General features: G+C 39.5%; 1 protein-coding gene across 5 annotated transcripts in view; it reads left to right on the forward strand.

The window, feature by feature from the left end:
* The window catches only part of gria4a (glutamate receptor, ionotropic, AMPA 4a), a 127185-nt gene that overhangs the window by 97479 nt on the left and 5152 nt on the right, over positions 1-24554 (forward strand). The window contains exons 14-18 of one of the 5 annotated variants that reach the window (XM_088078864.1): positions 3391-3589; positions 10190-10437; positions 14974-15088; positions 17702-17816; positions 20232-20369. In XM_088078864.1, the coding sequence (XP_087934990.1) occupies positions 3391-3589; positions 10190-10437; positions 14974-15088; positions 17702-17779 (640 nt within the window). In that variant the 3' untranslated portion in view covers positions 17780-17816; positions 20232-20369. Of the gene's footprint in view, positions 1-3390; positions 3590-10189; positions 10438-14973; positions 15089-17701; positions 17817-20231; positions 20480-24554 lie in introns of those variants that run through there. The other 4 variants (XM_088078863.1, XM_042486326.2, XM_088078862.1 and 1 more) reach the window with 4 other exon arrangements.

The raw sequence follows: 24554 nt of genomic DNA on the forward strand, positions 1-24554 counted from the left end.
TAACTATAACCAGGTCTTTTCTGTACCTAAACAGAACAACACACTAACCACAGTGTTGTTGTTTCAACATATCTGCGACATAACAATGTACAAATACTACATATTCATGGTCTGCAGGAATGTAAAATGTCAACATTTATTCTGGTGATTGGGTTGATGCAGGTGGATAAGTAGTTTGGTGTTGATCAATTATCAATTTCATCAGTTTAGGATGACAGTGCTTATTTCATAGAGCACTTCAATCTGCTGATAAACGTAACCAAGTTGTTTTCTGTCAGATCACTACAGGAATTGGACTTTAAAAAAGTGTTTACCAGGTCTCAATATTGTTGTTTTATTTACACAAACACTTACCACTTGTTATCTATTTTATGGTTTACTTTAAGTATTTGTGTTTATGTTCACACAGACACACACACACACACACACACACACACACACACACACACGTAAAAACGACTTGTAGCTTTGTGTTGCTTTAGCCCAACTCCAGTCCAAAATCTGACTTCACTCTCCCAACTCAAAATCAGGGGCACTTAATAAGTTGATTTTCACAGCTGAACAGTTGGCTGTTTGCCACTACAGTGTCTGTTCTCTTCTGGTAACAGTCAAAAGCCTTAAAAACATAGTGTACACATTCTTGCTGTATTTGCGTGGGCTTAAAACTGGAGTCAAACTTTCCTCCCACATCATAACACATGCATTTTAGAAAACAGAAATAGTATTAACCTGTCGGTTTGCAGACTAAATGGCTAATTAGCTGCCTTGCTGTAGAACATTAGACAGCATGTAAACACACCTGCATGTGTAATTTCAGTCCAGATAGTGGGTGGTGTATTCTTAACAGAACTTTGAGTCCCTGCTCCAACTCAATTGAGCCCGACCTGACCCCCAGGATTCATCCTGGCTGTAATCTCTCAACTATTACCTGGGCTTGAATCCATCCAGCTACTGTTACAGTGTTCTCTTTCCAGTTATAGTAACAAAAAGTTACACTTCCACTACATGTTGCACTCTGCTCCTCTGTCTCCAGCATATGTTTTGCTGCTCTGTTCCCTGAATTTACAGATGGTCCAGTATGTACCACAGTGTGCTTTGGTGCTTAAAGAATTTGCTATGGAAATCCGGATTTTGAATTGCACTTTGGACAGGTTTGGACTGAAATTTTACCATGGACATGTAGGGTTGGTCTGATTTTTCAGGGCAAGATCAAGGTTCTGGTCCTTACACTTTAATATCACTAACAGCATGCTCTCCACACATCACTTTTAGGCACTAGCTGAGACAAAAAAAGAGCTCTTACGATTCGGTACTTCCCATAAGACTTTTTTCCTTCCCTACAAAATAGGATGACTAAATGTGATTCCAGTTGGACTTTAAATGGTTTCCTTACTTTTTATAGTCACTTGTAACTCTATCTGATCTAATATACAGAAATCAAAAGATCAGCCCTTGAGCTCAACAGGTGAATAAAATGGAAGCAGTATGTTTTGCCGTGTATTGGTGATAATATAATTATGAACATGTACAGCACAGAGAAGTACTGCTCTGCTCTTAAGCTTTTCTCTCAGTCTTTTAATCTTCCACTTTCTGTCTTCATTCTTGTCATTCCCTTTGTTTTGCCTTGCTTTCAACCTCCCATATCTTTCTGTTTGGATGCCTGTTTAAATCCCAGTCACTCCATCAAGTCAGATTAAAATGCTGTCACAGATCATTTGCTCCGCAGGAGACCCTGTAAGACCTATTCAAATTAGTTTTCTAAATATGCATCATGCATGTTCCCTAGACCCCTCTTGTCCACTGCTTTTAAACATAAACTTTTTCATTGCAAAACTAGCCTTTTCTTTTCATCGTGAAGTCTTACCTAGACTCCTAAATGTAACAGCTCTTTCTCGGGAGAATCCATCACAGTATACACCAGCTTCATTAATTCAGGTAAACAGATCAATGCCTCAAGGACATGTGCTATCAATTCATATTCACACGTGTGTGTGTGTGTGTGTGTGTGTGTGTGTGTGTGTGTGTGTGTGTGTGTGTGTGTGTGTGTGTGAGTGAGAGAGAGAGACAGAGAGCGAGTGGTGGTGTCACCACGCATCTAACTTTCCAAAATGTTTGTTTTTATTCCCTACGAGGAGTCACTCGTGCAGACGAACCTACAGATAATTATCCCTCCTTTCTGCAGTTTAACGCCACTCTAACGCAACTTTATTGTTTTAGTTCACTCTTGTGGCTCTCATAGCAATGTTTCCAATTGACAGTTTTAGAGCACAAAAACTATAAAAACCAGTACACTGACCAGCAACACACAGCAGACAAAAGTTAGCAACTCATTTTGGGCATAATGGAGCATTTAGCATCTGAGGACCAATACACACTATGGAAGATGAATTTAAGTAAATTAAGTGTTTCAGTCAATTTAGCTAAGAGAGAAAATTTGAAATGACTCATCACAATATTTTTATTACTTCTGATTTAAAGAAACACATTTTGAAATTTCTGATATATTGAAGAATGTGAATATCCTTCATGTTGTCATCTTCACTGGGAATGTTTACTTAAGGGTACACATTTTGTTTAGCTGGTTAGGTAAGACCTGAAAGGGAAGTGCTTCAAAACATATTCCTTTTCATTCTTCGTGAATGTGATGGCTCGTCTAGTTTTTATGCTTTAAATAAAACTGAGACAAGCATATGTTTTGCCTAATATCCCATCCACTTTCTTTCTCACCATTTCTAAAGCTTGGATATTTCATGTCGCCGTGAGCGCCCATTAGAACTTCAAGGTCTTTTTATTGACTGCTGCACTTAAAAGAAAACTTAACATTTTGCTCCCTTCTCCCATCTCTCTCTCCTTTCTCTAATGTGCTCACTCTCGCTTGTTCTCTTCCCCTTTACTGAGTGAAAACAAGTTTGTGCAAACAAAATGAATTGCCACTTACTTTGATGCTCCAGCTCACAATTGGTAGATAAAGAGGGTAAACATGGAGAAAGAGAAAAGAGACAACGAGCATGAGAGAGATGGAGGAGCGCCCAGATTACAATCTGTTTCATGTAGCCTTTGTTATTGGTAGTGCTGAATTGGTTCGAGGGTTGTAAGACAATTATTTTGGCGCTGTCATTTTCACAGTCATGCACACATTGGTGTCAAAAATGCTTTGTAAAACCACAGCGCACTGAATATCTCTGACTCAGGAATTAACCTTATTTATGTTTCCTTCTCTTTTTTCCTCTGTCTTTCTTCAATGTTATTTCACATTTATCTTCTCCGTTGTCATCCCCTCCTTCTAATTTCTCATTTTCATTTTTTTCTCTCAACGTTCTGCATTTTTCCTCCTCACTCCCCTCCTTTTTGTTTTCTCATCATATCTTCCTCCCTCTGTTTTCTCTCCAGGTCACTGTCTGGACGTATTGTTGGAGGTGTGTGGTGGTTCTTCACCCTTATCATCATCTCCTCTTACACAGCCAACCTGGCTGCTTTCCTTACTGTGGAGAGGATGGTCTCGCCCATAGAGAGTGCAGAGGACTTGGCCAAACAGACAGAAATTGCCTACGGGACACTGGACTCCGGCTCTACTAAGGAGTTCTTCAGGGTATGGACTCTATACACTTTGCTGGATGTTCTTGTAGAGATGTTGTGCTTTTATTATATTAAGTCAAGTTAATTTGCTACTGAGCTGAAAGCCAGGAAGTCTAAGATGACCTGCTGGTCTCTAATTCAGAACTTTGTTTGAAATTCTGGTCAAAATCTCAATGTTTAAACAATACATGTCATGACAGAGGAAGGCACATGAATTATCTAGATAACATTTCTCATTGTTGAACAGAAAAAAGTATAAAGGTACCCTACAGGGTTTCTGACCCAAAGACCACCACTTTGTTCATATTTAGTACATGTGCTTGAGCCAGTGACTGACTTTTTTGGTTGGTCCATTTCCCCCTAATAACATGCACGGGGCAGAGTTCATAATCTACACCGGCACAAGCCACCGGGGGTGATTGAGATGTTTTGGCTTCACTTTTGGGGAGCTTTCAAGTTGTCCATACAGTCTAGGATATGAGCACACACACATGCAACACGCATAATGGTTTCTCGCTGTCCCACTTATCAACAGTTGCTGGCTGTCATGCAACAAAAAAACTCACAGTAGTTAAAAGTGGGGAAGAGGAAGACTGCAAGCTAGCAAATGTGGTTTTAAACAATGCAGGTTTCAAACCCAAAAATTGTCTTTATGACTGCTTTATGAGAAAGGAAGTGCATTCAGCACATTTCTCAGACCTCAAGGATATACACTTTATGTTTTGGTGAGAAACACTAAACAGGAACTTAATACTGTTGTAAGAAATGGTTGCCTTTAAGAAATGAGTGTCAGTTATCATTGCTTGTTTTCTGTATGTCTTACTAAATGGCCATTATATAAACGTGACGGTGCATGCCCATGTGTCCCTTGGAGGTGAAGAACGCCATTCTGCAATGCTTTGCGGCATTCATCACCTCCACTCCATCCATAATTGCATTATTTCTCACTTGTGTCAAAGTGCAGAGAAGGGAAGTGAACACTTGCTGCTAGGGGAAATTGTTAAGTCAAGACAGGAGGTTAGATAATATAAAAAGATCAATCTTAAAGTTTCTTCTGAAATGAATAGGCAGTCGGTAAGAGGAAGGAAATATGAGGGAGGTGATGTCTTGTTTATTGAAGCCAGACAAAAGCCAAGTAGCAGAATTCTGCTGTGACTGTAGGTGGGACAAGGACAAGTGACTAATGACAGTGTATACCGATTTACAATAGTCCAGGTGGGAGGAGAGAAATGAATGGATGACTTCTCCAGATCATGAATTGAGAGAGGCTTAAATATTAAAAGTGACACTAATCTGAAATGCTTGACTTTCACTTCAGCCAGTTTGTTTTGTAAAACTTGATCGCTCCATCAAAGTTCTCCCTGAGGTTTCGAGGAGTATCAGAAGAAAAAGGACCAGGGTGGGATCTTTTGATTAAAATTTAGGCATGATCACAATGGAACAATGTTTGTTTTGCACAGCCCCATTGAATTTTCTCTTACCCTTTCAGCTAAATCATTGATAATAACAAGAATGATAATAAGTAAAGTGCAGTGAAGTAGAGGTGGACTGCGTGGACACACAAGGTAGACATAGCTGGAACTGACTACACTATAGAGAGCTGTTAATGTAAAATATTGAACAGAAAATTGTAGCGGAGTGTTGTGAAGTGGCTTAGACGAGACCTAAAGTGGCTTCACCCTTTGACCTATTCACCCATGTGGATTGCAAGTACATAAATACTCATGTACACATACAAATTTAGACACACACATGCACACAATGCTGATGAAGACAAATTTTTTCTGCAGACATGGGCAAAACACCAGCGTCACCACATGTACAAAAACAAATTTGCTCCGTCACATAGTCACGCTCTGTCGGGACATTCAGAATTGTTTGTGTTGCTCATGCATTGTGTGTGTATCTGTGTGTGTATATACCAATTTACAGTTATGTTTTGTAAAGACGTGTGCACTAGTGTGTGTATTTGAGGACGTGGAGGAGGGGGTGGTTGTAGCAGACAGTTTGTGGTTCTGTGAGCGGCTCTGGCATCATCAACATAACGAGCGGGCTGAAATCTGTGGAGGGTGAAAAAGCAATTTACTCTTCTACAGCTGAGGGGGATTCGCCTCCACCATTAATTATCTGTGTGTGTGTGTGTGTGTGTGTGTGTGTGTGTGTGTGTGTGTGTGTGTGTGTAAGAATGCACATATGCATATGCATATTTAGCCACATATGTACAGGAGTATATGTGCATGTGTGCACAACTTCTCCTGCAGAACAGATTTGTGTGTGTGCTAAATGTATATATATTTAAAAGGGTTCTCCATAGTGTGGATGCCTGAAGGTGACTTGCAGCATCCATTTCCTCCTTCAGCCTCACTCATTGTTAAAGAATCTGGAAAGAGTCACACTGCATTGTCACACATCCATCCCTCCGAGGCCAGACGCTGCTTTATACGTGCATAGTCATCATCATCACTGTCTCTCCCTCTCTCACTCTAACTCTCTCAAGCACATACAAACACACATGAAAGTAATACACACAAGCACATACACATTTTGCTGCCGCCAGACAGAAATCAGTGGATTAAAAAAAAGAAGAAAAAATTAGGGAAAGATGGATGGATGGATCAAACTTGATGAATGGGGATGACAGAAGCGCTAAAGGTGCGAAGAAGAGGATGGTTAGAAGGTTTTTTTTTAATCTACGATAGTAGACAGAGTGAGACATATAAAGAGAAAGAATGGAGAGAGAGAAAAGGTAGTATGGAGAAAAGAGGGGCCTGCTGGTCCTCGTAGATGTGAGTGACATTATTATGGGATAGGTGTCCGTCACGCGCTAGTAACACACTCACTCACACGCATGCACACCATCCCCCCAGGCGCTGGTTTCAGTGGCTGAGGCCATGGCTTGTCGCTTGCAGAACGACAGAATAACACTTAATCACCAGGAGAGAAAGAGAAGAAGGGAGCAGGACGCTTGTGGAGGATGACAGTTTGACTTTTCTGCTTGTTATTTTCACTCTTGAGTACACACAGTACACACAAATGAAAATACATACAAACATATAATCTGGTGCACAAAACTGCACACATGCACGCACATACCATGCATGGTATAAACACAATCATACTGGATGCAAATTCTCAAATCCTAGGATAGCGAAGGCATGACCCAACCTACTCTCCCTCTAAGTGACTAGAACTCATAACCTTCTTTGTTTTGATTGGTTAGGTTCACATAAGAGGAGTCGGATTGGTTACGGTAAAGGTAAAAAAATTGTCAGGGGCAGAGAAAGGCAGGCCATTCTTTTGCCATCCCAGGATTGGTAAATTCACATACTGGACAGATGTCCTCTAAAAGCCCCTCTGTAGAGCAGGTTGCTGGATCAGCATGCCATAGTAGAAGTCATAAAGTCATATTACCCCTTTGACACCTGAGCAAATAGTCTTGAAATTCTTGAAACATGGGAGGACGGCAATGAGCAACGAAAGAAGACATAATCCAAAAATAAGCAAGAAATTAGTAAAACATATAGGAAAATTGCCTGAAAATTAGTTTAAAAGTAAGAATAAGAAAGTAAATAAACAATGAAATGACCCAATGACTTTTTTTAAAAAAAATTCAAAATCTATGAATTTCTTGCAATTGCACCATTTATGCACCATTTCTTATCAAGTTGCTCATTGCCTGTTTACCCATGATTCTGAAAGTATTTACACAAATTTGCACAGGATTTAAATGTCTGAATACTCGTGAAAGGCATCTGAAAGCAGCACAAGGAAAGTGACATCATTCCAGGTTTCAAAGGGTTAAGGATCCAATGTGTAGGATTTAGGGCCATCTATCAGCAGAGATAGTATAGAATATTCATAACTATGCTTTCATTCGTTTATAATCACCAGAAAATAAGAGTCTTTGCGTTTTTCTACAGTAGCCCAGAATAAACAAATAAAACACTGACTCTTCAGAATGCCATTCACATTTTTACATTGGCCACCATTGGCATGGCACACGCTACACACTACACTTTGTAGATTTGGTATAAATTTTAAATGTGGTTATGAATGTCAAAATGTGCCAGAGGATCAAAATGGAAGATTAAAGACACAGCCCTTTATCAGCTGTGTAATTTCATGCAAGAATTACATATGGAAGTCAGCCTAAACACCACAAAAAAACTGTAGCAATAAATTAAATGCAGGAAAAACATAGAAAATATTAATAGATGCTGTCATCCAATGTCAAGACTGCACTGTTGTTCTTTTTGTAGAAGCATGGAACAAGCACTTGTGCCTAATCAATGAACAGCATTAAGTGTCATGGTGTTAACATAATGTGTAGCTTGTTGTTTTCACCTTCTCTGCTCTCATATTTACATCTCAGATTCATCCTCTTTGTCTCAGTAAGCATGGCATGTTGATACGAATAATCAGATCTGTGGTTAGGGAAGCTGCTAACACTTTGGACATCAGCGAGGTGTGAAAAGACCCCCAGAGGGATATACAGAGCGTGGATGTGGCAAGAATAACACAGCATTCTTAAATGATGAGGCTGGTGTTGTTTTGTATTTTTATTATTGTCAACAAATCCCCTGAAAAGCCAAAAATACATTTATTTTTTTACCCTGTCAAGGGGTACTGTCATATTTAGCAAACTTTGTTCAGTTAGAGGTTAATAGTTAAGAGGACTAATTTCAGTGGTAAATGAGTACACATTTGGATGCTACAGCACAATGTATTTGGAATTGACTCAAAACAGGCAAATCAGCTTTACTTGTCATTTCACACAACAGGACAATTCAAGTGCTTTACAGAGCAATTAAGTATCAGAGAGAAAACAACAGATGGTAGAAAAAAATTGGATGTGAGGAAAAATAGATTGTGGGAAAAAATGTGATGGTGAAAAATGAATTGATGATGGAAAAAAACTTTCTTGTTCTCTGGAGAAACTTTCTCGGGTGAATTAGAAATTTTCTTGGGAGAACGAGAAACTTTCTCATGAGAACTTTTTTCACAATCTAATTTTTTTCCACCATTATTTTTTTCCCCATCTGTTTTTTTTCCACCATCATTTTTTCATCTATTTTATTGAATGATAATAAAAATGCTTTCCCATATACAATAAAATAGTAAAGAGAAAAAATATAAAAGGTCAAATCGATTACTAAACGATTTACGATTTTAAAAAAAAATCACCATTAATAATAGCAAAAGTGCAGATGAGAGGTGCCAAGATAAAATCCTTATTTAAAATGATTTAATTTCAAGTTTAAAATGATTTTGCAGTCATTGCTTAATGAACCAAGCAGTGTTAGCTTTGACTGAGGCGTGGTCAGAGTCAGGGCTTGTCTAACATCATACGGGAGGTTAATCCAGGTTTGTGCTGTGTGATAACACACAGTGCTTCACCATGTTTAGTTTTAACTCTTGAGGCCAGTAGGCCTGACCCAGATGTCCTAAGGGTCCCAGAATGTTCATGTGTCACAACCATGTTGGAGATATTTTTTGGCATTGAGCCACAGAGAGATCTGTACAAAAGCAGCAAGATTTTAAAATTAATTAAACTATAGTAGCCATGTTCATGGTAATGAAGGAACAAGACACCCAGTGCAGCAGTTCAGCTTGCCGATGTGTTTTTAACATTTAATAATTGACACAGCCTCCGTGATGTCACCCATTGGTTTATGGACGCCCCGTTTCGAAACCTTGGGCAGTCGCCATGTTGGTTTTATGGGGCCAGAAGTGGCCATAATTGAATGATAAGTGGATATTGAAGGAGCAAGGGATGGATCTAACTTTGGTGACGCCTCGCTGACAGCCTGTCGCTTAAAGTGGTCAGGTCCTTACTTATACGAATACCCGTGCAGTTGTCATGAACGTTAAACTTAACAATCAAAATCTTTTTTTTGTCCCGGGCTGTAAACATGTTTATTTCTGCCGTCTAGTTGGGCACTTTAACACCAGGGTCTATGGGGATTAACTCACTGCAGTTTTTGGAACTTCTGCATTGGCGTCATTTTTCAGAGTTGCCGTTTGGTTTTTAATAGTTTTTGGACTTCTGGCAGAATAAGCTACTTGGCTACACTGGCAACACAGGCAATACTTGTTCGTGGGATCACTTTTTGGTTTTTATGTTTTCATGGGATAGATGACAGCATAAATATAGGATATCATCAACCTTATTATTTGAAGGGTTAAATGTACAGTCTAACAACAGACAGTTAAAACCTCTGCGATGACAGTTTTGTCAAATTGCCTGAATCCTATTTTACAGGGTCACTTGAGTGCAAAATGTTAGTTATTGAGTTTAAATCAGATTGCACAAAATGTCTAAAATGTTACTCTGTGTTCTTTTCTTGTGAGACCTCAGTCACCCAAGCTGTTCCTCCTAAGATGAAGGAAGTTTAGGAGTCACATTGCTACCTTTCTCTCAGTCCGTCCTCTCTTTTCCTTAAATGATATCTAACAACCTGACACACATGGCCTCTCTTTGCTTGGCAGTCCCCTCCCCACTAGACTATGAAAACCATCATCTGGGAGAAAAATCTGGCCTCATGTTTGCAAATAAATGCCTATTCATCCCCTGATTAACATGTTCTCTCTTTTTCTCCCTTCTCCACTCCAGAGATCCAAAATAGCTGTGTATGAGAAGATGTGGTCATACATGAAGTCTGCCGAACCGACTGTCTTCACCAAAACCACAGCAGAGGGTGTGGCAAGGGTTCGCAAGTCCAAGGGGAAGTATGCCTTCCTCCTGGAGTCCACCATGAATGAATACACGGAGCAGCGCAAGCCTTGTGATACGATGAAAGTCGGGGGGAACCTGGACTCCAAAGGATATGGCATTGCTACACCGAAAGGCTCACAGTTAAGGTGGGTGGAATAGTGTAACAATAGGCGACAGTAACAAAGTTCATACTGTCCTATTGCTGCGATATTCCACCTACCCTGCTGTGCCTTTTATACTACAACTAGATTACCCTGTCACTGCTGTACAGTGAAAATCGCACACAAAGGTTATTTTTGACCAGTATTTGAATATTAATTGTTTCTCATTGAGTAAAGATTATAGACATTATGAATATAGTGAAAGATTAAAGTACAATTTATGTATTTTTCATTACAAACTCCAAAAGCAAAGAGTTAAAGGTTTTCACCCAGCAGCAGTGACATAGATGTTTGCAGATTATGTGTTTCATCTCTTCTTTGCTTATCTCCTTAATTTCGTTATCTTTCTCATTCTGGCTTCTTTGTAACATTTTTTTTCTGTTCGGCCCTACTTTTCCTTTCTCTCTAATGACACACCTACGTTAATTTGGGCCTGTTAGCTGCATTTCTGTGTCCTCTGTCACTGTCATCGTCTTCCCCTAATGCTCACATCCCTTCTCTTTTAACCACTCTTTTTCTCCACAGGGCCACCTTACAGGTAACTGTGTCCATTTGTCTGTTGTCTCGTCTCTTTGTTCCTTTCATCACCAGAGATGGTAGTCACAATGGTGATAATGATGATGGTTATGATTATTATAGGCAAGATTTATTAACTGAATGTTAGCGCCAGGAGAGGCAGAACCTCAGACTGCTGCCGCTACATCCAAAGCCACGAGGGGGAATTTATAGACAAACGGGAGACAAAAAGTGAGAAAGATGAAGTAGAGGGGCTTGGCCAATGGGGGGACTAGAAGCGAAACATAATACAGGATCCCACGTCAAAAATACTGAGTCACAAATAAAATGTATTATTTGAAAAATGTGTTATTTGCAATTGGACAACACCAAATAAAACCCAGATTCAGGAGTATGTTTACTTTAAAGAATGCACATCAGTGTGTGTAAATCTTTATGAAAAAAGCACAGGCTGGAGGAAATGACTGAGACAGTGACTGAGTTTAAGTCCAAAAGTTGGTCCTTTTCTTTTAATTTTCCCTCAGCAAACACTTGTTTACTCGGCTTGTTAACTTGAGCCTACAGTAACAGCCCCAGTAGGTTTCACTGAGGTTTTCTGTCAATCCACATAATAAATTTTTAAGGTGACTGTGACGGCAGTACAGTGAGACTTTGTCTTCACGATGTTACAAGTGCCTGCTGAGGGAAAATAATTGACTAAATCCAGTGACGCCGGACCGCTTGCTCTCTCTTTTCTCCTTCCACCTCTCTCTGTCAGCATTTCAGATTTGCTTTATGAAAAGTGAAACACAAATCAGCCTCACATCCTGTCCTATAACTTTCCCCTGTGTATGGTGCAAATAAGCCCCTCAAAAGCCCCAGTCACTGTAGTTCATCCCTTATTATTTAAACAAAGGTTTTTCCGTTTATGAGGGAAAAGTGACAGACAGTGGGTGGATATGTCCCTTTTTAAGCCCCCCTCCTCCATAACACATTTCTGGGACTATCCACGGTTGTCTCTGGCTTCTCTCAATCAGCGGAAACCCAATCTACCAGGTGCACATGTGTGGCTGTGAGTGTGCACGTCAGGTGAGCCTGCCTCTCCTTGCTGTGCACTAATCACAGCGCTAATTTGACTTGATGATGTTGATGAAGAGAATGAATACCCTGATGATTGAAATGAATGTTAGGAATGTATGCTCTCTGAAGTATTTTGATATGATTTTTGCCATGTGATTGCTATTTTATGATTTACAAAGATGTATGAACTGTTTTCATCCATACCTCTTACGTTGATGAGATTAGCCATGGCTTGTGGATCACTCTGGAGAACACTGTCTCTCTCTCTGAATCTCTTGACTATCTTCTCTCAGAGAGCTAAACCTATTGAGGGCTTGTAATTTGTTTAGTGGGAGAGAGTGCTTTTACTCTCCTATTTTGTGCTGAACTGACAACCTTTCAGTCACAAGCCAGCTCTCACCTGCAGTCCAACACTCTGAGATGAGATAGGACCTCCAGATAGGCGGGTGTACAGACAAAGGGACACACTAACAAACACGCAGGCAGCCACTGCAGTGACCTTTCTGTAGAGATTTGCTCAACTGATTAACACATCTCACAAACAAAAGAGTGGACAGCAGAGGGTGGTAGCAGGAGAAAAGAACAACAGGAAAGTTGTTTACAGCTAAGTCTAAAAAAGTAGAGATGTACCAAAGTGGGGGAGACAGGACAAAATTAATCTATAAAAGACAAAATCAGTCAGCTCCTGCAGTTGTGTTTTTATAAACTCACATGGAAATCATAGTAAGGGAACAGGCCACATAGTGAGGCATTTGTGAGACATTTGCAGGAGTAATAGAATGGTGAGAATTGGTGAAAATTACCACTTTTACCATTTTTGTCTCTAATGAAATGGTTGGATTGCTTGTCTAGTGAAGGGGTTGCTTTTCAGTGTTTTGGCTTATTGTAGTATATTGTTGTATATACTTATATACCCCTTTCCCGTATTTTCAAGCGGTATTATTGTTGGCATTGCTGTCAAAAAAGACAATCAAATCACTTTCTGTATTCTAAGAGCCAAGTTAGCCTACCAACAACACACCACACACTGCATTTTATTTTTTTTTTACACTACCACAGTCCGTCATTTTTTATACTGGGGCTATTACCTCTGCCTGCATCAGGCAGAGGTATTGAGTTGCACCTACAACTATGAAAGGAGTAAAATAGCTAAATGGAGGCTCTATAGTCTAAAGCTAGACAGCAAACTCTATTGCTTCCCACACTTTCAACAGCAGTAAACACGCCAGGTTCACACTGGACATGGAAGCGCTTTCGCGCAGCTGCCCATAGCAGTTGCCCGTAGCAGTTGCCTGTTATTTGCTCATTTATACCATATCTTATATAGCCTTTAAATAATTCCTAATAGATTATTAGTCTGTTTTCCGGACAGATTTGCTCACAGTTCAAAGAAGAAAAAAAAACAAAGACCAAAGACCAAAAGCAAAAAAAAATACTGCAGATGGCAAGCCTGCCCCAGAGCTGAGGTCCAGGGTAAATACAGTGTGAACGGCCACGTTGCTCAACACAGGTGCCAACAGGAAATGGGCAGTATTTTGGCATGCTTCATGACTCTTTCACATCCAGTGTGAACTTGACGTTACAGTTTCACTCTTTTTGTTCTTACTTTTCACAATAAAAGCCCTAGACATAAACATCATATCACCACTTACCAGAGGGAACATAAATTCACTGAGAACATTTCACTAAGAGACAACTTGACAAAATAGCTTACAGTAATTGCAAAGAACTGTACACTGATAATTTGGTAACTGCAGATGGCTACTGATAGCTACTGGGTAAAACAAAAGCACTTTTCTCTTCCTATTTTGGGTGGTGCAATTTCTTTGTGCTGAATATTGAGCCTCTATTTTCCTGGTAGATCGTACCCAGTGGTGGACAGTATTGCATAGTGAAGGCAAGATTTTTAGGGAACCAATCCAAAAGCAGATGGTCTTATTTTTCTTTAGCTACTAGATTGCGCAATCAACATCTACTTCAAAATGATAAGTTATAGGACAAAGTGTGTTAATTTCCACTCTAAAGTTACGTTATTGTTGCATGGTAATGGTGCTCAAATCATGGATTCTTTGAAGTTTTTTGGGTGACGCACTGAAGTGCTAGTGAGAACATCTTAGATCTAAGAGTTGGCTTCTAAATGGTGCAGCATTTACAGGGAATGCTTTGTTGTTAAAAAAAAATCAAACAAAAAGAAAACCAAGCAAATCTGGGCATCATGAAAGGAATGGCTTTCTTTTTGTTTAGATGCTGACACTTAAGTATTGAAGGTTGCAGCTTTCCACAACTCAGCACCTTAAAAACCTTTTTAGAAGTCCTTGCTTTCAACTACTTCACAAGACATTGACTATAACTGTTTTAAAAACAGTTAAAAATCTATAAATATAAATCTTTCTGAACATGCCTGATATGAAGAGCTTAGCTGAATACATGTGCACACATCGCATGAATGCCAGATATTTAGCCCCGCGTCCCTGAATTTTGTTTGAAGGTCATTGCCTTCAGGGATGCTCTAGGAAACTGGAGATAAGCACACACACATACACACACACTTGGATACAAGAAGGCAGAAGTGCATCAGGAGGGGACAAGAGCACCATCAGCAGGCTGCAGAGACCTGGTTAGTACACTTCATACCTGCAATCTGACACTCACTGTGGAGCGTTAGTGCAGCCCGGTACTGTAGCGCAACAGAGGAGAGATACAGTAAGTAGAAAGAAAGTCAAAGAGAAAGAGTACGAGAGAGCGTTGTCTTGGGTGCATCCTTTCCCACTAACCCACCTTTGTCCCTTCAACCCCTCTGATTTTTCTCCCCTGTTGCTCCCTCTCCTCCTTGTTTCCCTCCCCTTCTTCCTCCTGGCTGTGGTCCACGTCCATATTGTCTGTTTTGTCCCTCCATCCTCTGCTCTGACCAAACTATCTTATCTGTCCCTCCTTTTTTACTTAAAGAAACGCGGTCAACCTGGCCGTGCTAAAGCTCAACGAGCAGGGCCTGTTGGACAAATTGAAAAACAAGTGGTGGTATGACAAAGGAGAATGTGGCAGCGGGGGAGGGGACTCCAAGGTTAGCCCTCTCTGTCTGACCACCCCACCACTAGGGGGACAGGGGCCGCTCACTGGCTAGGCAGCCCGCGACAGCCCCCGTCCCGGGAGTGTAACACATGCATCTGCCCCGGCAAGGAGTCAAGCATGAAAGAGGGAGGACAAAAGTGACGCCCTAAAATCTCTTGGGATATCCTGTAGCTTTAAAAATGGGCACAATGTTGCATCTGTTGTCAGCAGTGTGTGCCTTTTTATATAAAAGGTTCAGACCCAGTGACAAAGGTACAACACTTGAGCTCGTTGAGAGACAGAGAAAAGAAAAACATCATAAAAAAAACAATGGCATTTTTGAACCAAATCAATTGGCTGTACCTTTTAGAGGCCCAAAGGAACACCAATGTTCTTTTTAAGAGATCAATATATTATATAATTTTATGTTGAATCATCAGGGGAAAAAAAAATTCTACATTTTTATGCAGAGAAATATGTCTCCATTGCAGGTGAGTACCTGCCAAGAGAAATCAGGCACACCTCATGATAATCACCATTTCCAAATGTGTTTGGCACCGATCTAGTAATGTCCCCCCTGAAAGGACAGAGTGTGAAGGTGGAAAGATAAAGAGAGCAATTACTGTGGAGACAGGAATATTCGCCCCCTAGTGGCAGCTCTGGGGAGAGGAGAAGGAGAGACTTGAGTGGGAGTCAAATTGTAAGAACGACAGAGAGACACCAAACTGCCCCTCATCACTCCTTCAGCCGAGAATCTGTTGGCCGAGTACATGGCAGGCGAAATGAGTTTCAATGGAAAAACAAGACCCAAGTGTAATTGTAGCTCTCAGATTCTTTTAGGCTCAAGTTGACTTGAGGCAGAGGGAAGGATGAATTATTGATGCTCCAGAATGAAACTACAGGATTAAGTTTCCTACATCTCTTTTTGCTTTATCTATTGTGTTAAAGATTCAAATATTTATGCTACTCTTTTGTTACTTTTAGGTCAAGAGATGATTTTTGTTAACCAGTTGTGTCTTAACATAGTTGTAATTTGATTCCTTAGATTCTCAAAACTTACCTTTCATAATTTTATACAGTAACAGCATTTTAGAATCACAAATAACCATCTTTATTAGAAAAAGTAAATCCCTTTATTGTAAGGCAAAGCCTGTCTGTTGAGCTAATTGTGAAATGGAATCTGGACCGCTCTAGTCTACACCCGGACCAAAGTACGGTTTATTTCAGATTACACATTGTTATTGTGTCACCTCGCACAAACATCTTTTAGCTGCTAGGAGTGGGAGCGGCATAACAATTAAAGCTTTAATTGGAAAATAAAACAAGTGTTTTCAAAACTAACCAGTGAAAAAGGTTGAAAAAATGTATGTATTGTGCGTTTTGTGCGAATCACAGATAAGTAACATTTGCAAATTATTTTGTAGTGAATATGTTGAAATTTTATGTTTCTCAACAATGCTGTGGTGAAGGTGTGGTTAGGTTTAGGCACAAATATCACTTGGTTATATAAGGGAAGAGCATGTTTTGGCTAAAAACACCCACCTTTGGTGGCGCAAAAAAACATTCAGATTTGGGAGTTCAAATGCCAGTTGGAAACACTGCAATGTGCTGCTAAAAACACCCAGTTTGGGTTGGTTCCAAACAGTGGTCTGCAGCTTGTCGGGCGTCGCGCCTTGATGACACAACATCTACTATCCCCTTCACCTTCCGATGACAGTCAGCTTATATATTACGTCCCTTGAGAAATATTGGTATGATACGTGTGAAATGTGTAAATTTAATACATTCATGATTTGCAGAGATGTATTTGCGAACATTTTCTTTTGGAGACTGGGCTGTGAATTTTGAAGCCTAGAATTTAGATGTTTCATTCAAAAGTACAAATGTCAAGAGAAAATATTGGGATCACTAATGTCTTATGGATAAATCATCTGGGAACCTTGAATGCCTGTACAAACTTTTATGTCCAATTAATTTAAATTGAGGTATTTTACTTGATAAGGGTTAATTTCGACCTGCTGGTGGTGCTAGATAAAAAGATGATTTCCAAAGTCAGGATTTGCCGTCCTTCGAATAAGAATGGCTATGAAAAAAAAAACAAACAACAAATTCATAAATTGTTGATATTTTCAGTCTGGACAAAGTAGTAGACTGAATGATTGATAGTCAGTGTGATCTGAGTGCAAAAGGGGAAAATCATACCAGTAACAAGACAGGAGTTTCCTCTTGCCTTCAATGTCTTTAGAGTTTATGAAATCTTCAACTACAAATCCAGCCTTACTCTCCCGGCTGTAGCACAGAGCTAGCCCCGTGCCAATTCTTCTGGCTTTACAGTATTTGCCTCTGGCTCAGTGTAGGATCAGCTGGGGCAGCATGGGTGTGTTACCTGAAGTGACAAAGGTGGGTCCCACTCATATGTCTGTAGCTCGCCTTAGCTCCTTGCTCCCCCCAGCCCCTCCTCAACGAGCATACACACATGTACTCAGTGGGATCCATGCTAGGTCACTTGATGTGAGCAAAAAGTACTTTTCTGTGTAACTGAGCTGTGCAATGCAAATGTGAAATACTCTAATAACATAAAATAACATGACCTATGATGTTATTTATGTTATTTTTACACGCGAAGAACCCCGGTAAACCTTGCAGTTTTGAAACTGAGCGAAGCAGGCGTCTTAGACAAACTGAAAAACAAATGGTGGTATGACAAGGGAGAGTGTGGACCCAAGGACTCTGGAAGTAAGGTCAGTCTCACGCTGCTGCGGCCCTCAGAACGCTAGCCTGAAACTCTCATCCTGAATACGCTCCAGATTACTGCAACTACTGTCTTAGAAACAGTCAATAATCTCAATTAGCCTGAAACATATCTTGAATGTGCTCCACAAACTGTGATTTCCTTCATTTTTCTACCTCTATTTTGATGCTGGACCACATTTGCCCAAATATGCATCAGACTCAAATTTATGTTCAGTTTCTGTAGCAATCTGTGGCAATACCATCTTCATTACAGTTAGCATTAGGAATACAATGTGAATTTTGATTATCATCAGCAATTCCACTTTCATGTTTTTGTTTTGATCTCATACACTAGCACGTTTGGTAGCCTGAAACTCCAGACTAGAATATCAATGTTTCTTTAGCTTTAGCATTACTAACTTGTTGCAAATCTTGGCCTTTGCCTTCATGTCTAAGAATTAAAAGGAATAGTTAACCCCCAAATCAAAAACACCATTTTTTCTCCTTACCTGTAGCCTATTTATTAATCTAGATTGTTTTGTTATGAGTTATTGAGTGTTAGAGATACTGTATTGGCCATAGAGAGCTTGTTGTGCTCAAAGCAAAAAAATAAAAATGCATTTGTAAAACTAAACAGCAGTGTTTTCAGCAACTATGACCTGGTTACTCAATCCACAGACCTTATTGTGAGCAGTTTCATATGGGAACTATTTTCTTTCTACGGAACTACACCCGCCACTTATAGCACCGGGCTGAAGGAAGCATGCAGCTGGTTCTGGTGTTGTTACAGTTCAGCTGTGGACACCATTGATGTTTACATATCACATTATCACAAACATGAGCCTCTCACCCATGATTAAATACACACTTCCTTCTGCATGGTGATACATTTGGCAGATGTAGTTCAGTAGAAAGAAAATAGTTCCTACATGTAAGTACTCATTACAAGGTCTGTGTATTATCTTGAGTAACCAGGATAGTTTTAAATGTATAATTTTGGCATTTTTGAGCACCAGAAGCATTATTATTGTGTGCATGCTATTATATTGGCGAAAAAGAAGCTGATATCTCAAACACTCTGCAACTTACACCAACAATCCAACAACTCACACCAACAATCTTCCTTGATAAAAAGCACAATAGGTAAGAGGAAAAATCAGGACTAGACTATCTCTTTATTTCCATAACTTAGAGAAATGTATGGTAACGCTTTATTTTACATGTGCAAGATAGTTTTGTAGGAGAACTCCAGGTCAATTAAAGTGCAGTGTTTTGTTTCTACACTGGCAATTAGATATTTAGGCTTATACAAATTAATTGACAAGTGTATAAAGACTTCAGTGCACAACAGGTCAACTGAGTATTAAAAGAAAGTATTCAGTTTGTCATATGTGGACAACAGAGTTTTCTATAATAAATGAATACTGCATTAATAATTACTTGAGTTATGTGGAGCAGGAATTTCCTCTGAAAGCCAATAACTGCATAGGGCTTTAACGCAAATGACTCAATTTATCTAAAATAATATTTTCAAAGAGCTTCCCATATAATTATTAAAAAAAATATATAGACCTGTGAGATAAAGCGTTACCAGATTTTTTAAAATTAGCATGAACTATTGAATTGGTACAGATGATTTATAACCTGTATCTCCCAGTTAAATTATTTGTTACTGTTTTGTTTCAGAGTATAAATTCAGTTCTTAAACAGGAAGACTTTTTCCAATAACTTAGGAACTATTTATATAGACTACATTAGCCTTTAAATTCCATTGAAACTGCAGTGAAATATCAACGCTCAGATTAAAACTTGTTCTTTTGACTTAAATTAGATGTTGATAGAAGCCGCTTTGATATCATGTTGCAGTTGTAGAGATGTAGACTTGCTGTAGTTGTACTGACTGTTTCAGATGTGTAGTAGCAGTTGTGACAGTAGTATTAATTGTAGTTGTAGAAGTAGAATGTATGATAATATATTAAGTGATGACAAATGTAATTTTAGTAGTTTAGTAAAGTTGTAACTGTGTAGCACTAGATGTCACTCAATCATTTTTAAAAATCTGACTGTCTCTATTTCTGTGTCTAACCCACTGTACCCGTTTGTCTCTGCTTTTTCCTTCCTTTTTTCCCCATACCATCACCTCCCTCAACCCGTACTCCTTCACTTCTTTCTTCTGCTTGTACTTCTGTTATTCTCCTCTTCTCATCTCTTGATTTTCCCTACCCCATTTATCCTGACTGCCTTTCTCCTCTCCCTAATCACACGTCTTTCATCCTCCATCACATCATCCTACTCTGCTCCTTCTCTCTCCTTTGTTTTCCATTTTCACCTTTTTTCCCTCATTTGTTTTCTCTTTCCCATCAACCTCTACTCTTCTTCCTCCTCATCCCTCATTCATATCCCATCCCACTCCCTCTGTCCAGGATAAGTCATCCCAGGCTCTGAGCCTGTCCAATGTGGCGGGGGTCTTCTACATCCTTGTGGGCGGCCTGGGCCTGGCCATGCTGGTGGCCCTGGTCGAGTTCTGCTACAAGTCACGGGCCGAAGCCAAGCGCATGAAGGTGGACCTTAGTCCCCCCCACTGCCCCAGCCCCTCCCCCAGCACCCAGAATCTAGCCACTTATAGGGAGGGGTACAACGTGTACGGCTCCGAGGGGGTCAAGATATAGGGGTAGGATTTAGAGGCTCCCATATAGGTGGGGTAATGGTGGTGTTGATCATGGTGGTGGTGCTGTAGATTATTGTATTGTTGATGTAGAGGCTGACGCAGCAGCCCCACGCAACCGTGTTGTTCTTCATGTGGTGATGAGGATGTGGTCAAGCATTGTGGAACCAATGTAGCTTTTTATGTTTCATGACAGCTTATTTTTTTAATTTAATTTAATTTTTATTTTTTGCTGTTTTATTTCTTTATTGGCCGAATCATTTGTTAGATTTTTGGGTTTAAATTCGTTTTGTTACGGTTGCCTTTCACCCCTAGCTAATTTGGGGTTAGATTTGTGTGAATACAGATTTGGTTCCATCGTCTTTGGCTGCAGATGATGATGATGATGATGATGATGATGATGATGATGATGATGATGATGATTGATGGTGATGCTCTTGGCTCATGACTTGACTAGGCACCTGCATTGTAATCTCAGCCAATAGTACTGCAAAATACTGATGGGGCACGGGTGCACAACGCCATTTTCAGGGGCTAGTTCAATATTATAAATGTTTCTATATAATCTATAGGGCTACAACCAACAATGATTTTCCTCATTAATTAATCTGTCAGTTTTTTTTACAATCTGTTATGCTTGTTTTGTCCAAACAACAGTTGGAAACCCAAAAATATTCAGTTAACTATAACATAAGTCAAAGAAAAGCACAATTTAGAAGATGAAACTGCAGTGAGCTTAGCATTTTTGAACAATTACCAAAATAGTTAACAAAATAGTTAATTACTTTACTGCTAATAGGGGAATCAAGTAATCGGTAATCATTTTAGCATTATACTGTGTGTAAAAAAAACTAATAATAATCAGCATAGATTAAAAAAAACATAAAAAAGGACAAAATTTAAACAATGTCTTGAAAAACGACATAAAAAAGTGTCAAGTATATAAATACTATTTCCCAAAATCCATACTTTATTTACCTCTAAAATTTCAGTTTTATTTTGGTTATAGGCTGTCATATACTGTTTATAGACTCGCTTACCAGCAAAAGTGAAAGCCAAACCCCAGATTCACTCTCTTTTTGGAATAAGCTTAGCCTGCTTGGCATGTCGTTGTGTTTTAGTGCCGTATTTTACTTCTTGTAACTTCCTCTTGCACATGCCTGCTGCTCACCATCTGGCAGCTGGTTGTTTCCTTTTTATAAAGTCCCAACATGGTTAAGAATTGGTTATGGTAAGGAACAGATTGCAGATGTTGCTACAAAACACCTAGCTTTGAGTGGCACAAACATCGCAACCAATGTTGTTGTTTGTTGGTCTCAAACAGCACTCTCCTGGGTCAAAGTCTGGTGTTTGTTGGACCCATCCACCTCCCCTCTAGGCCATCCTGAGCGTACTTTTGCAATCTTTAAACTACACTCATTGCTCTGAGTGTTTAATAATGATGCTGATAGGTTTATATAAGAAAAGGGCAGCCAGGCTGTGACCTAACCTTCGTGCTGTGGGGGTACTCGTAAAGGAATGCCCGAACACAGCAAAATAAGGAAAATAAATAAAGAAATGCATGCATAGGGCAGTCTCTCCAGATAAATACACTCCGCCACACATTTAAAGTGGTTCCAGCCCGTTCTCATTCCGAAGTTGACAAGAACTGCCACTTTGTTGGTGCTTTTGGCGTCAGATCCTGATGCCGAAAGCCACACGATACACTGCTGGATGGAATCAGCAGAGAATGCAGCTGGACGGCTGCTCCGTGACAGGTGGTGTCAATTGAGAACAAGTCTGGACAGAACCTGTAATGTGCGTATGATAATCAGGATGGTGTCAGGTTGAAATGCTGCTGGTAATGACGCAATATAAGGAGCATGAGGGTGCCTATAGGGTGGGCGAGAGGGGCGGTGGATGGGTACCACAAACCCCAGACTATCATATGGGAGTTGCGTTCACTTCCTGTGCGAATGTGATTGGTTTTTTTTTACTATGTGACAGCATGTGTGTTTGTTGACGCCCTGGCATTCCCTGGCATTGGTTGCAATGTGCTTTAGTTCTCTTAACATAACCACGCGCAGCATTAACCCACCATGTGCTTTTGTTGACATCATGGTAGCAGCATTACAGAACATAAATAGCAGATGCAGAGGGATACTGAGAGCATAATATATATGTAGACGCAGGAGTCCACTGCAAAACGGCAACATGCGGCAACTTGGGATGAGAACGTGTTGGTGGGGCATGAGTGATGATTGAGAGGGATTACCTCTGTATGAGTCTATATATTGTTGTTGTTTTATTTTGTAGGGATCCTGAATAGTTTATCTTTAAGGTTTTAGCAAAAGTTTATATTGGTACTTCACTACCCTGAGAGCAAAAGTTAGTTACTGTGGTGTTCCTCATTAAAATCTGTGACTGCTTCAAGCTACAAATTAATAAGCTAAGATGTGGACACCAATTATCTCTAATCTGGGTCTAAAACTTTTTCAGCCATAATGTGATAGATATATGTCGAGAGTAAAAGAAATGTTTTTATGTCAGTGGATGTCCACCATAATTGTCATAATTAGACTAGCAGCACCTCTTTAGTGTCAGAAGGACATGTGCATACATGAAATGCCTTTTTGAAGAGCACTTTAAAACCAGTTCACACTGTGCCAATTGAACCAATTTAGGATGAGACTGCACTTTTGACAGCTTGAGCAAAGTTTCAAACATTCTCCTTGAAATGCTGATTTGATCTCATTCATTTAGGTATAATCAGGGAAGTTTGAGTTATTGAGGAACAAATGAAATAGCAGGGTGACTTTATTTTACCCAGCAGCAGTGTTTAATTACTTTTTTTTTTTTTTGTACATTGATATAAGTCAACCTGCAGCCATCAGTTGACTGAGTGATAGTGAGTTTGTCAAAAATCTAAAATGCTCCTATAGTCAAAACCTTATGGGCAAAAAAACATTTCCTAATCTTCACTTATTGCAGCTATTAAAAGCAGTAGCAGTAGTTTTATTTGGATTACCTGATATTCACTCAAAGATCTACATTTTTAACAAACCAGGACTTGAAATATACATGTGAATCTTATTTACATGGTATGGTATGGGAAAACAAACTGTGTAAGGATCTGTGCAAAATAGCTACAATTCCTGCTGAATAAACATTCCCAAGCTCTGGTGACTAGTAGTCAGCACTGTTTCCTATCCAACCACTACACCTTTTATATGTTGTCCATAAACTGGAGTTGTGCACCCTTATTGTCAATGGTCCAAACAAGCACTCTGACTTATTCCAGCCCCTGACAACTTACAAACAGCCCAGTTACTTAGTGTTAATGTAGAGGAATAATTGATGAAGCAAACACTTCATATAGAATGGCTACTTAGAGATGTTGTTGATAAAACATGACTCACATTTATTGACGTCAAAGAGTAGTTAAGTTAAGTAATAGGAAACACTGGACTTCAGTTTGATGATCTGCTTAATGAACCTTTCAGAGGCGTTATAAGGTCATTTTCGATGAACAACTTAAGCAGATTCATTTAGATATTCCTCAAGAATAATCTATGCTTCTCTTTCATTTTTAATTAAGTTGTACATTAGCATTACAGCATTCAATAAAAGAGGTGGACGAGTCTCCCTGCACTCTGTAAATGCAGAGTGCACTGATATAAATTCCCCTTTTTTCCAAATACTGTCCTCCCAATTCATCTATTCAAAAGTGGCTCCTACAAGATTTGATACAAAATAAAGGATATTAGTTTCCAAGCAATGTATATAATCATATTGCTATGTTTAGGAAGTAAAAGATGAAACTAAAAGATAATTCTCTCTGGATTGTCTCATGAAAACCTTCTGAATTCAGTGTTAGCGGAGATATTTTAGGAAGCATCCAAATCACAGTACACAGTACAAGCAACATCCATTTAATTCCTTATATGTTCTCAAAAAAGGCTCGGTCATTTGGGGGCAAAAAAAGCTTTTTGCCTCTTAGAAATGTAACTGTGAAACATCACAGAGTAGCCTGTCTGTATGAAGTGTCGTCCTACTCTGAGCAGTATCGTCAGTCGATCCCTCTCTATAAATCTGAAACCTT

This window comes from Plectropomus leopardus, chromosome 6 (genome assembly GCF_026936395.1).
Source record: "Plectropomus leopardus strain MGB_pleo_1.0 chromosome 6, ASM2693639v1, whole genome shotgun sequence".
NCBI classification, from domain to species: Eukaryota; Metazoa; Chordata; class Actinopteri; order Perciformes; family Serranidae; genus Plectropomus; species Plectropomus leopardus.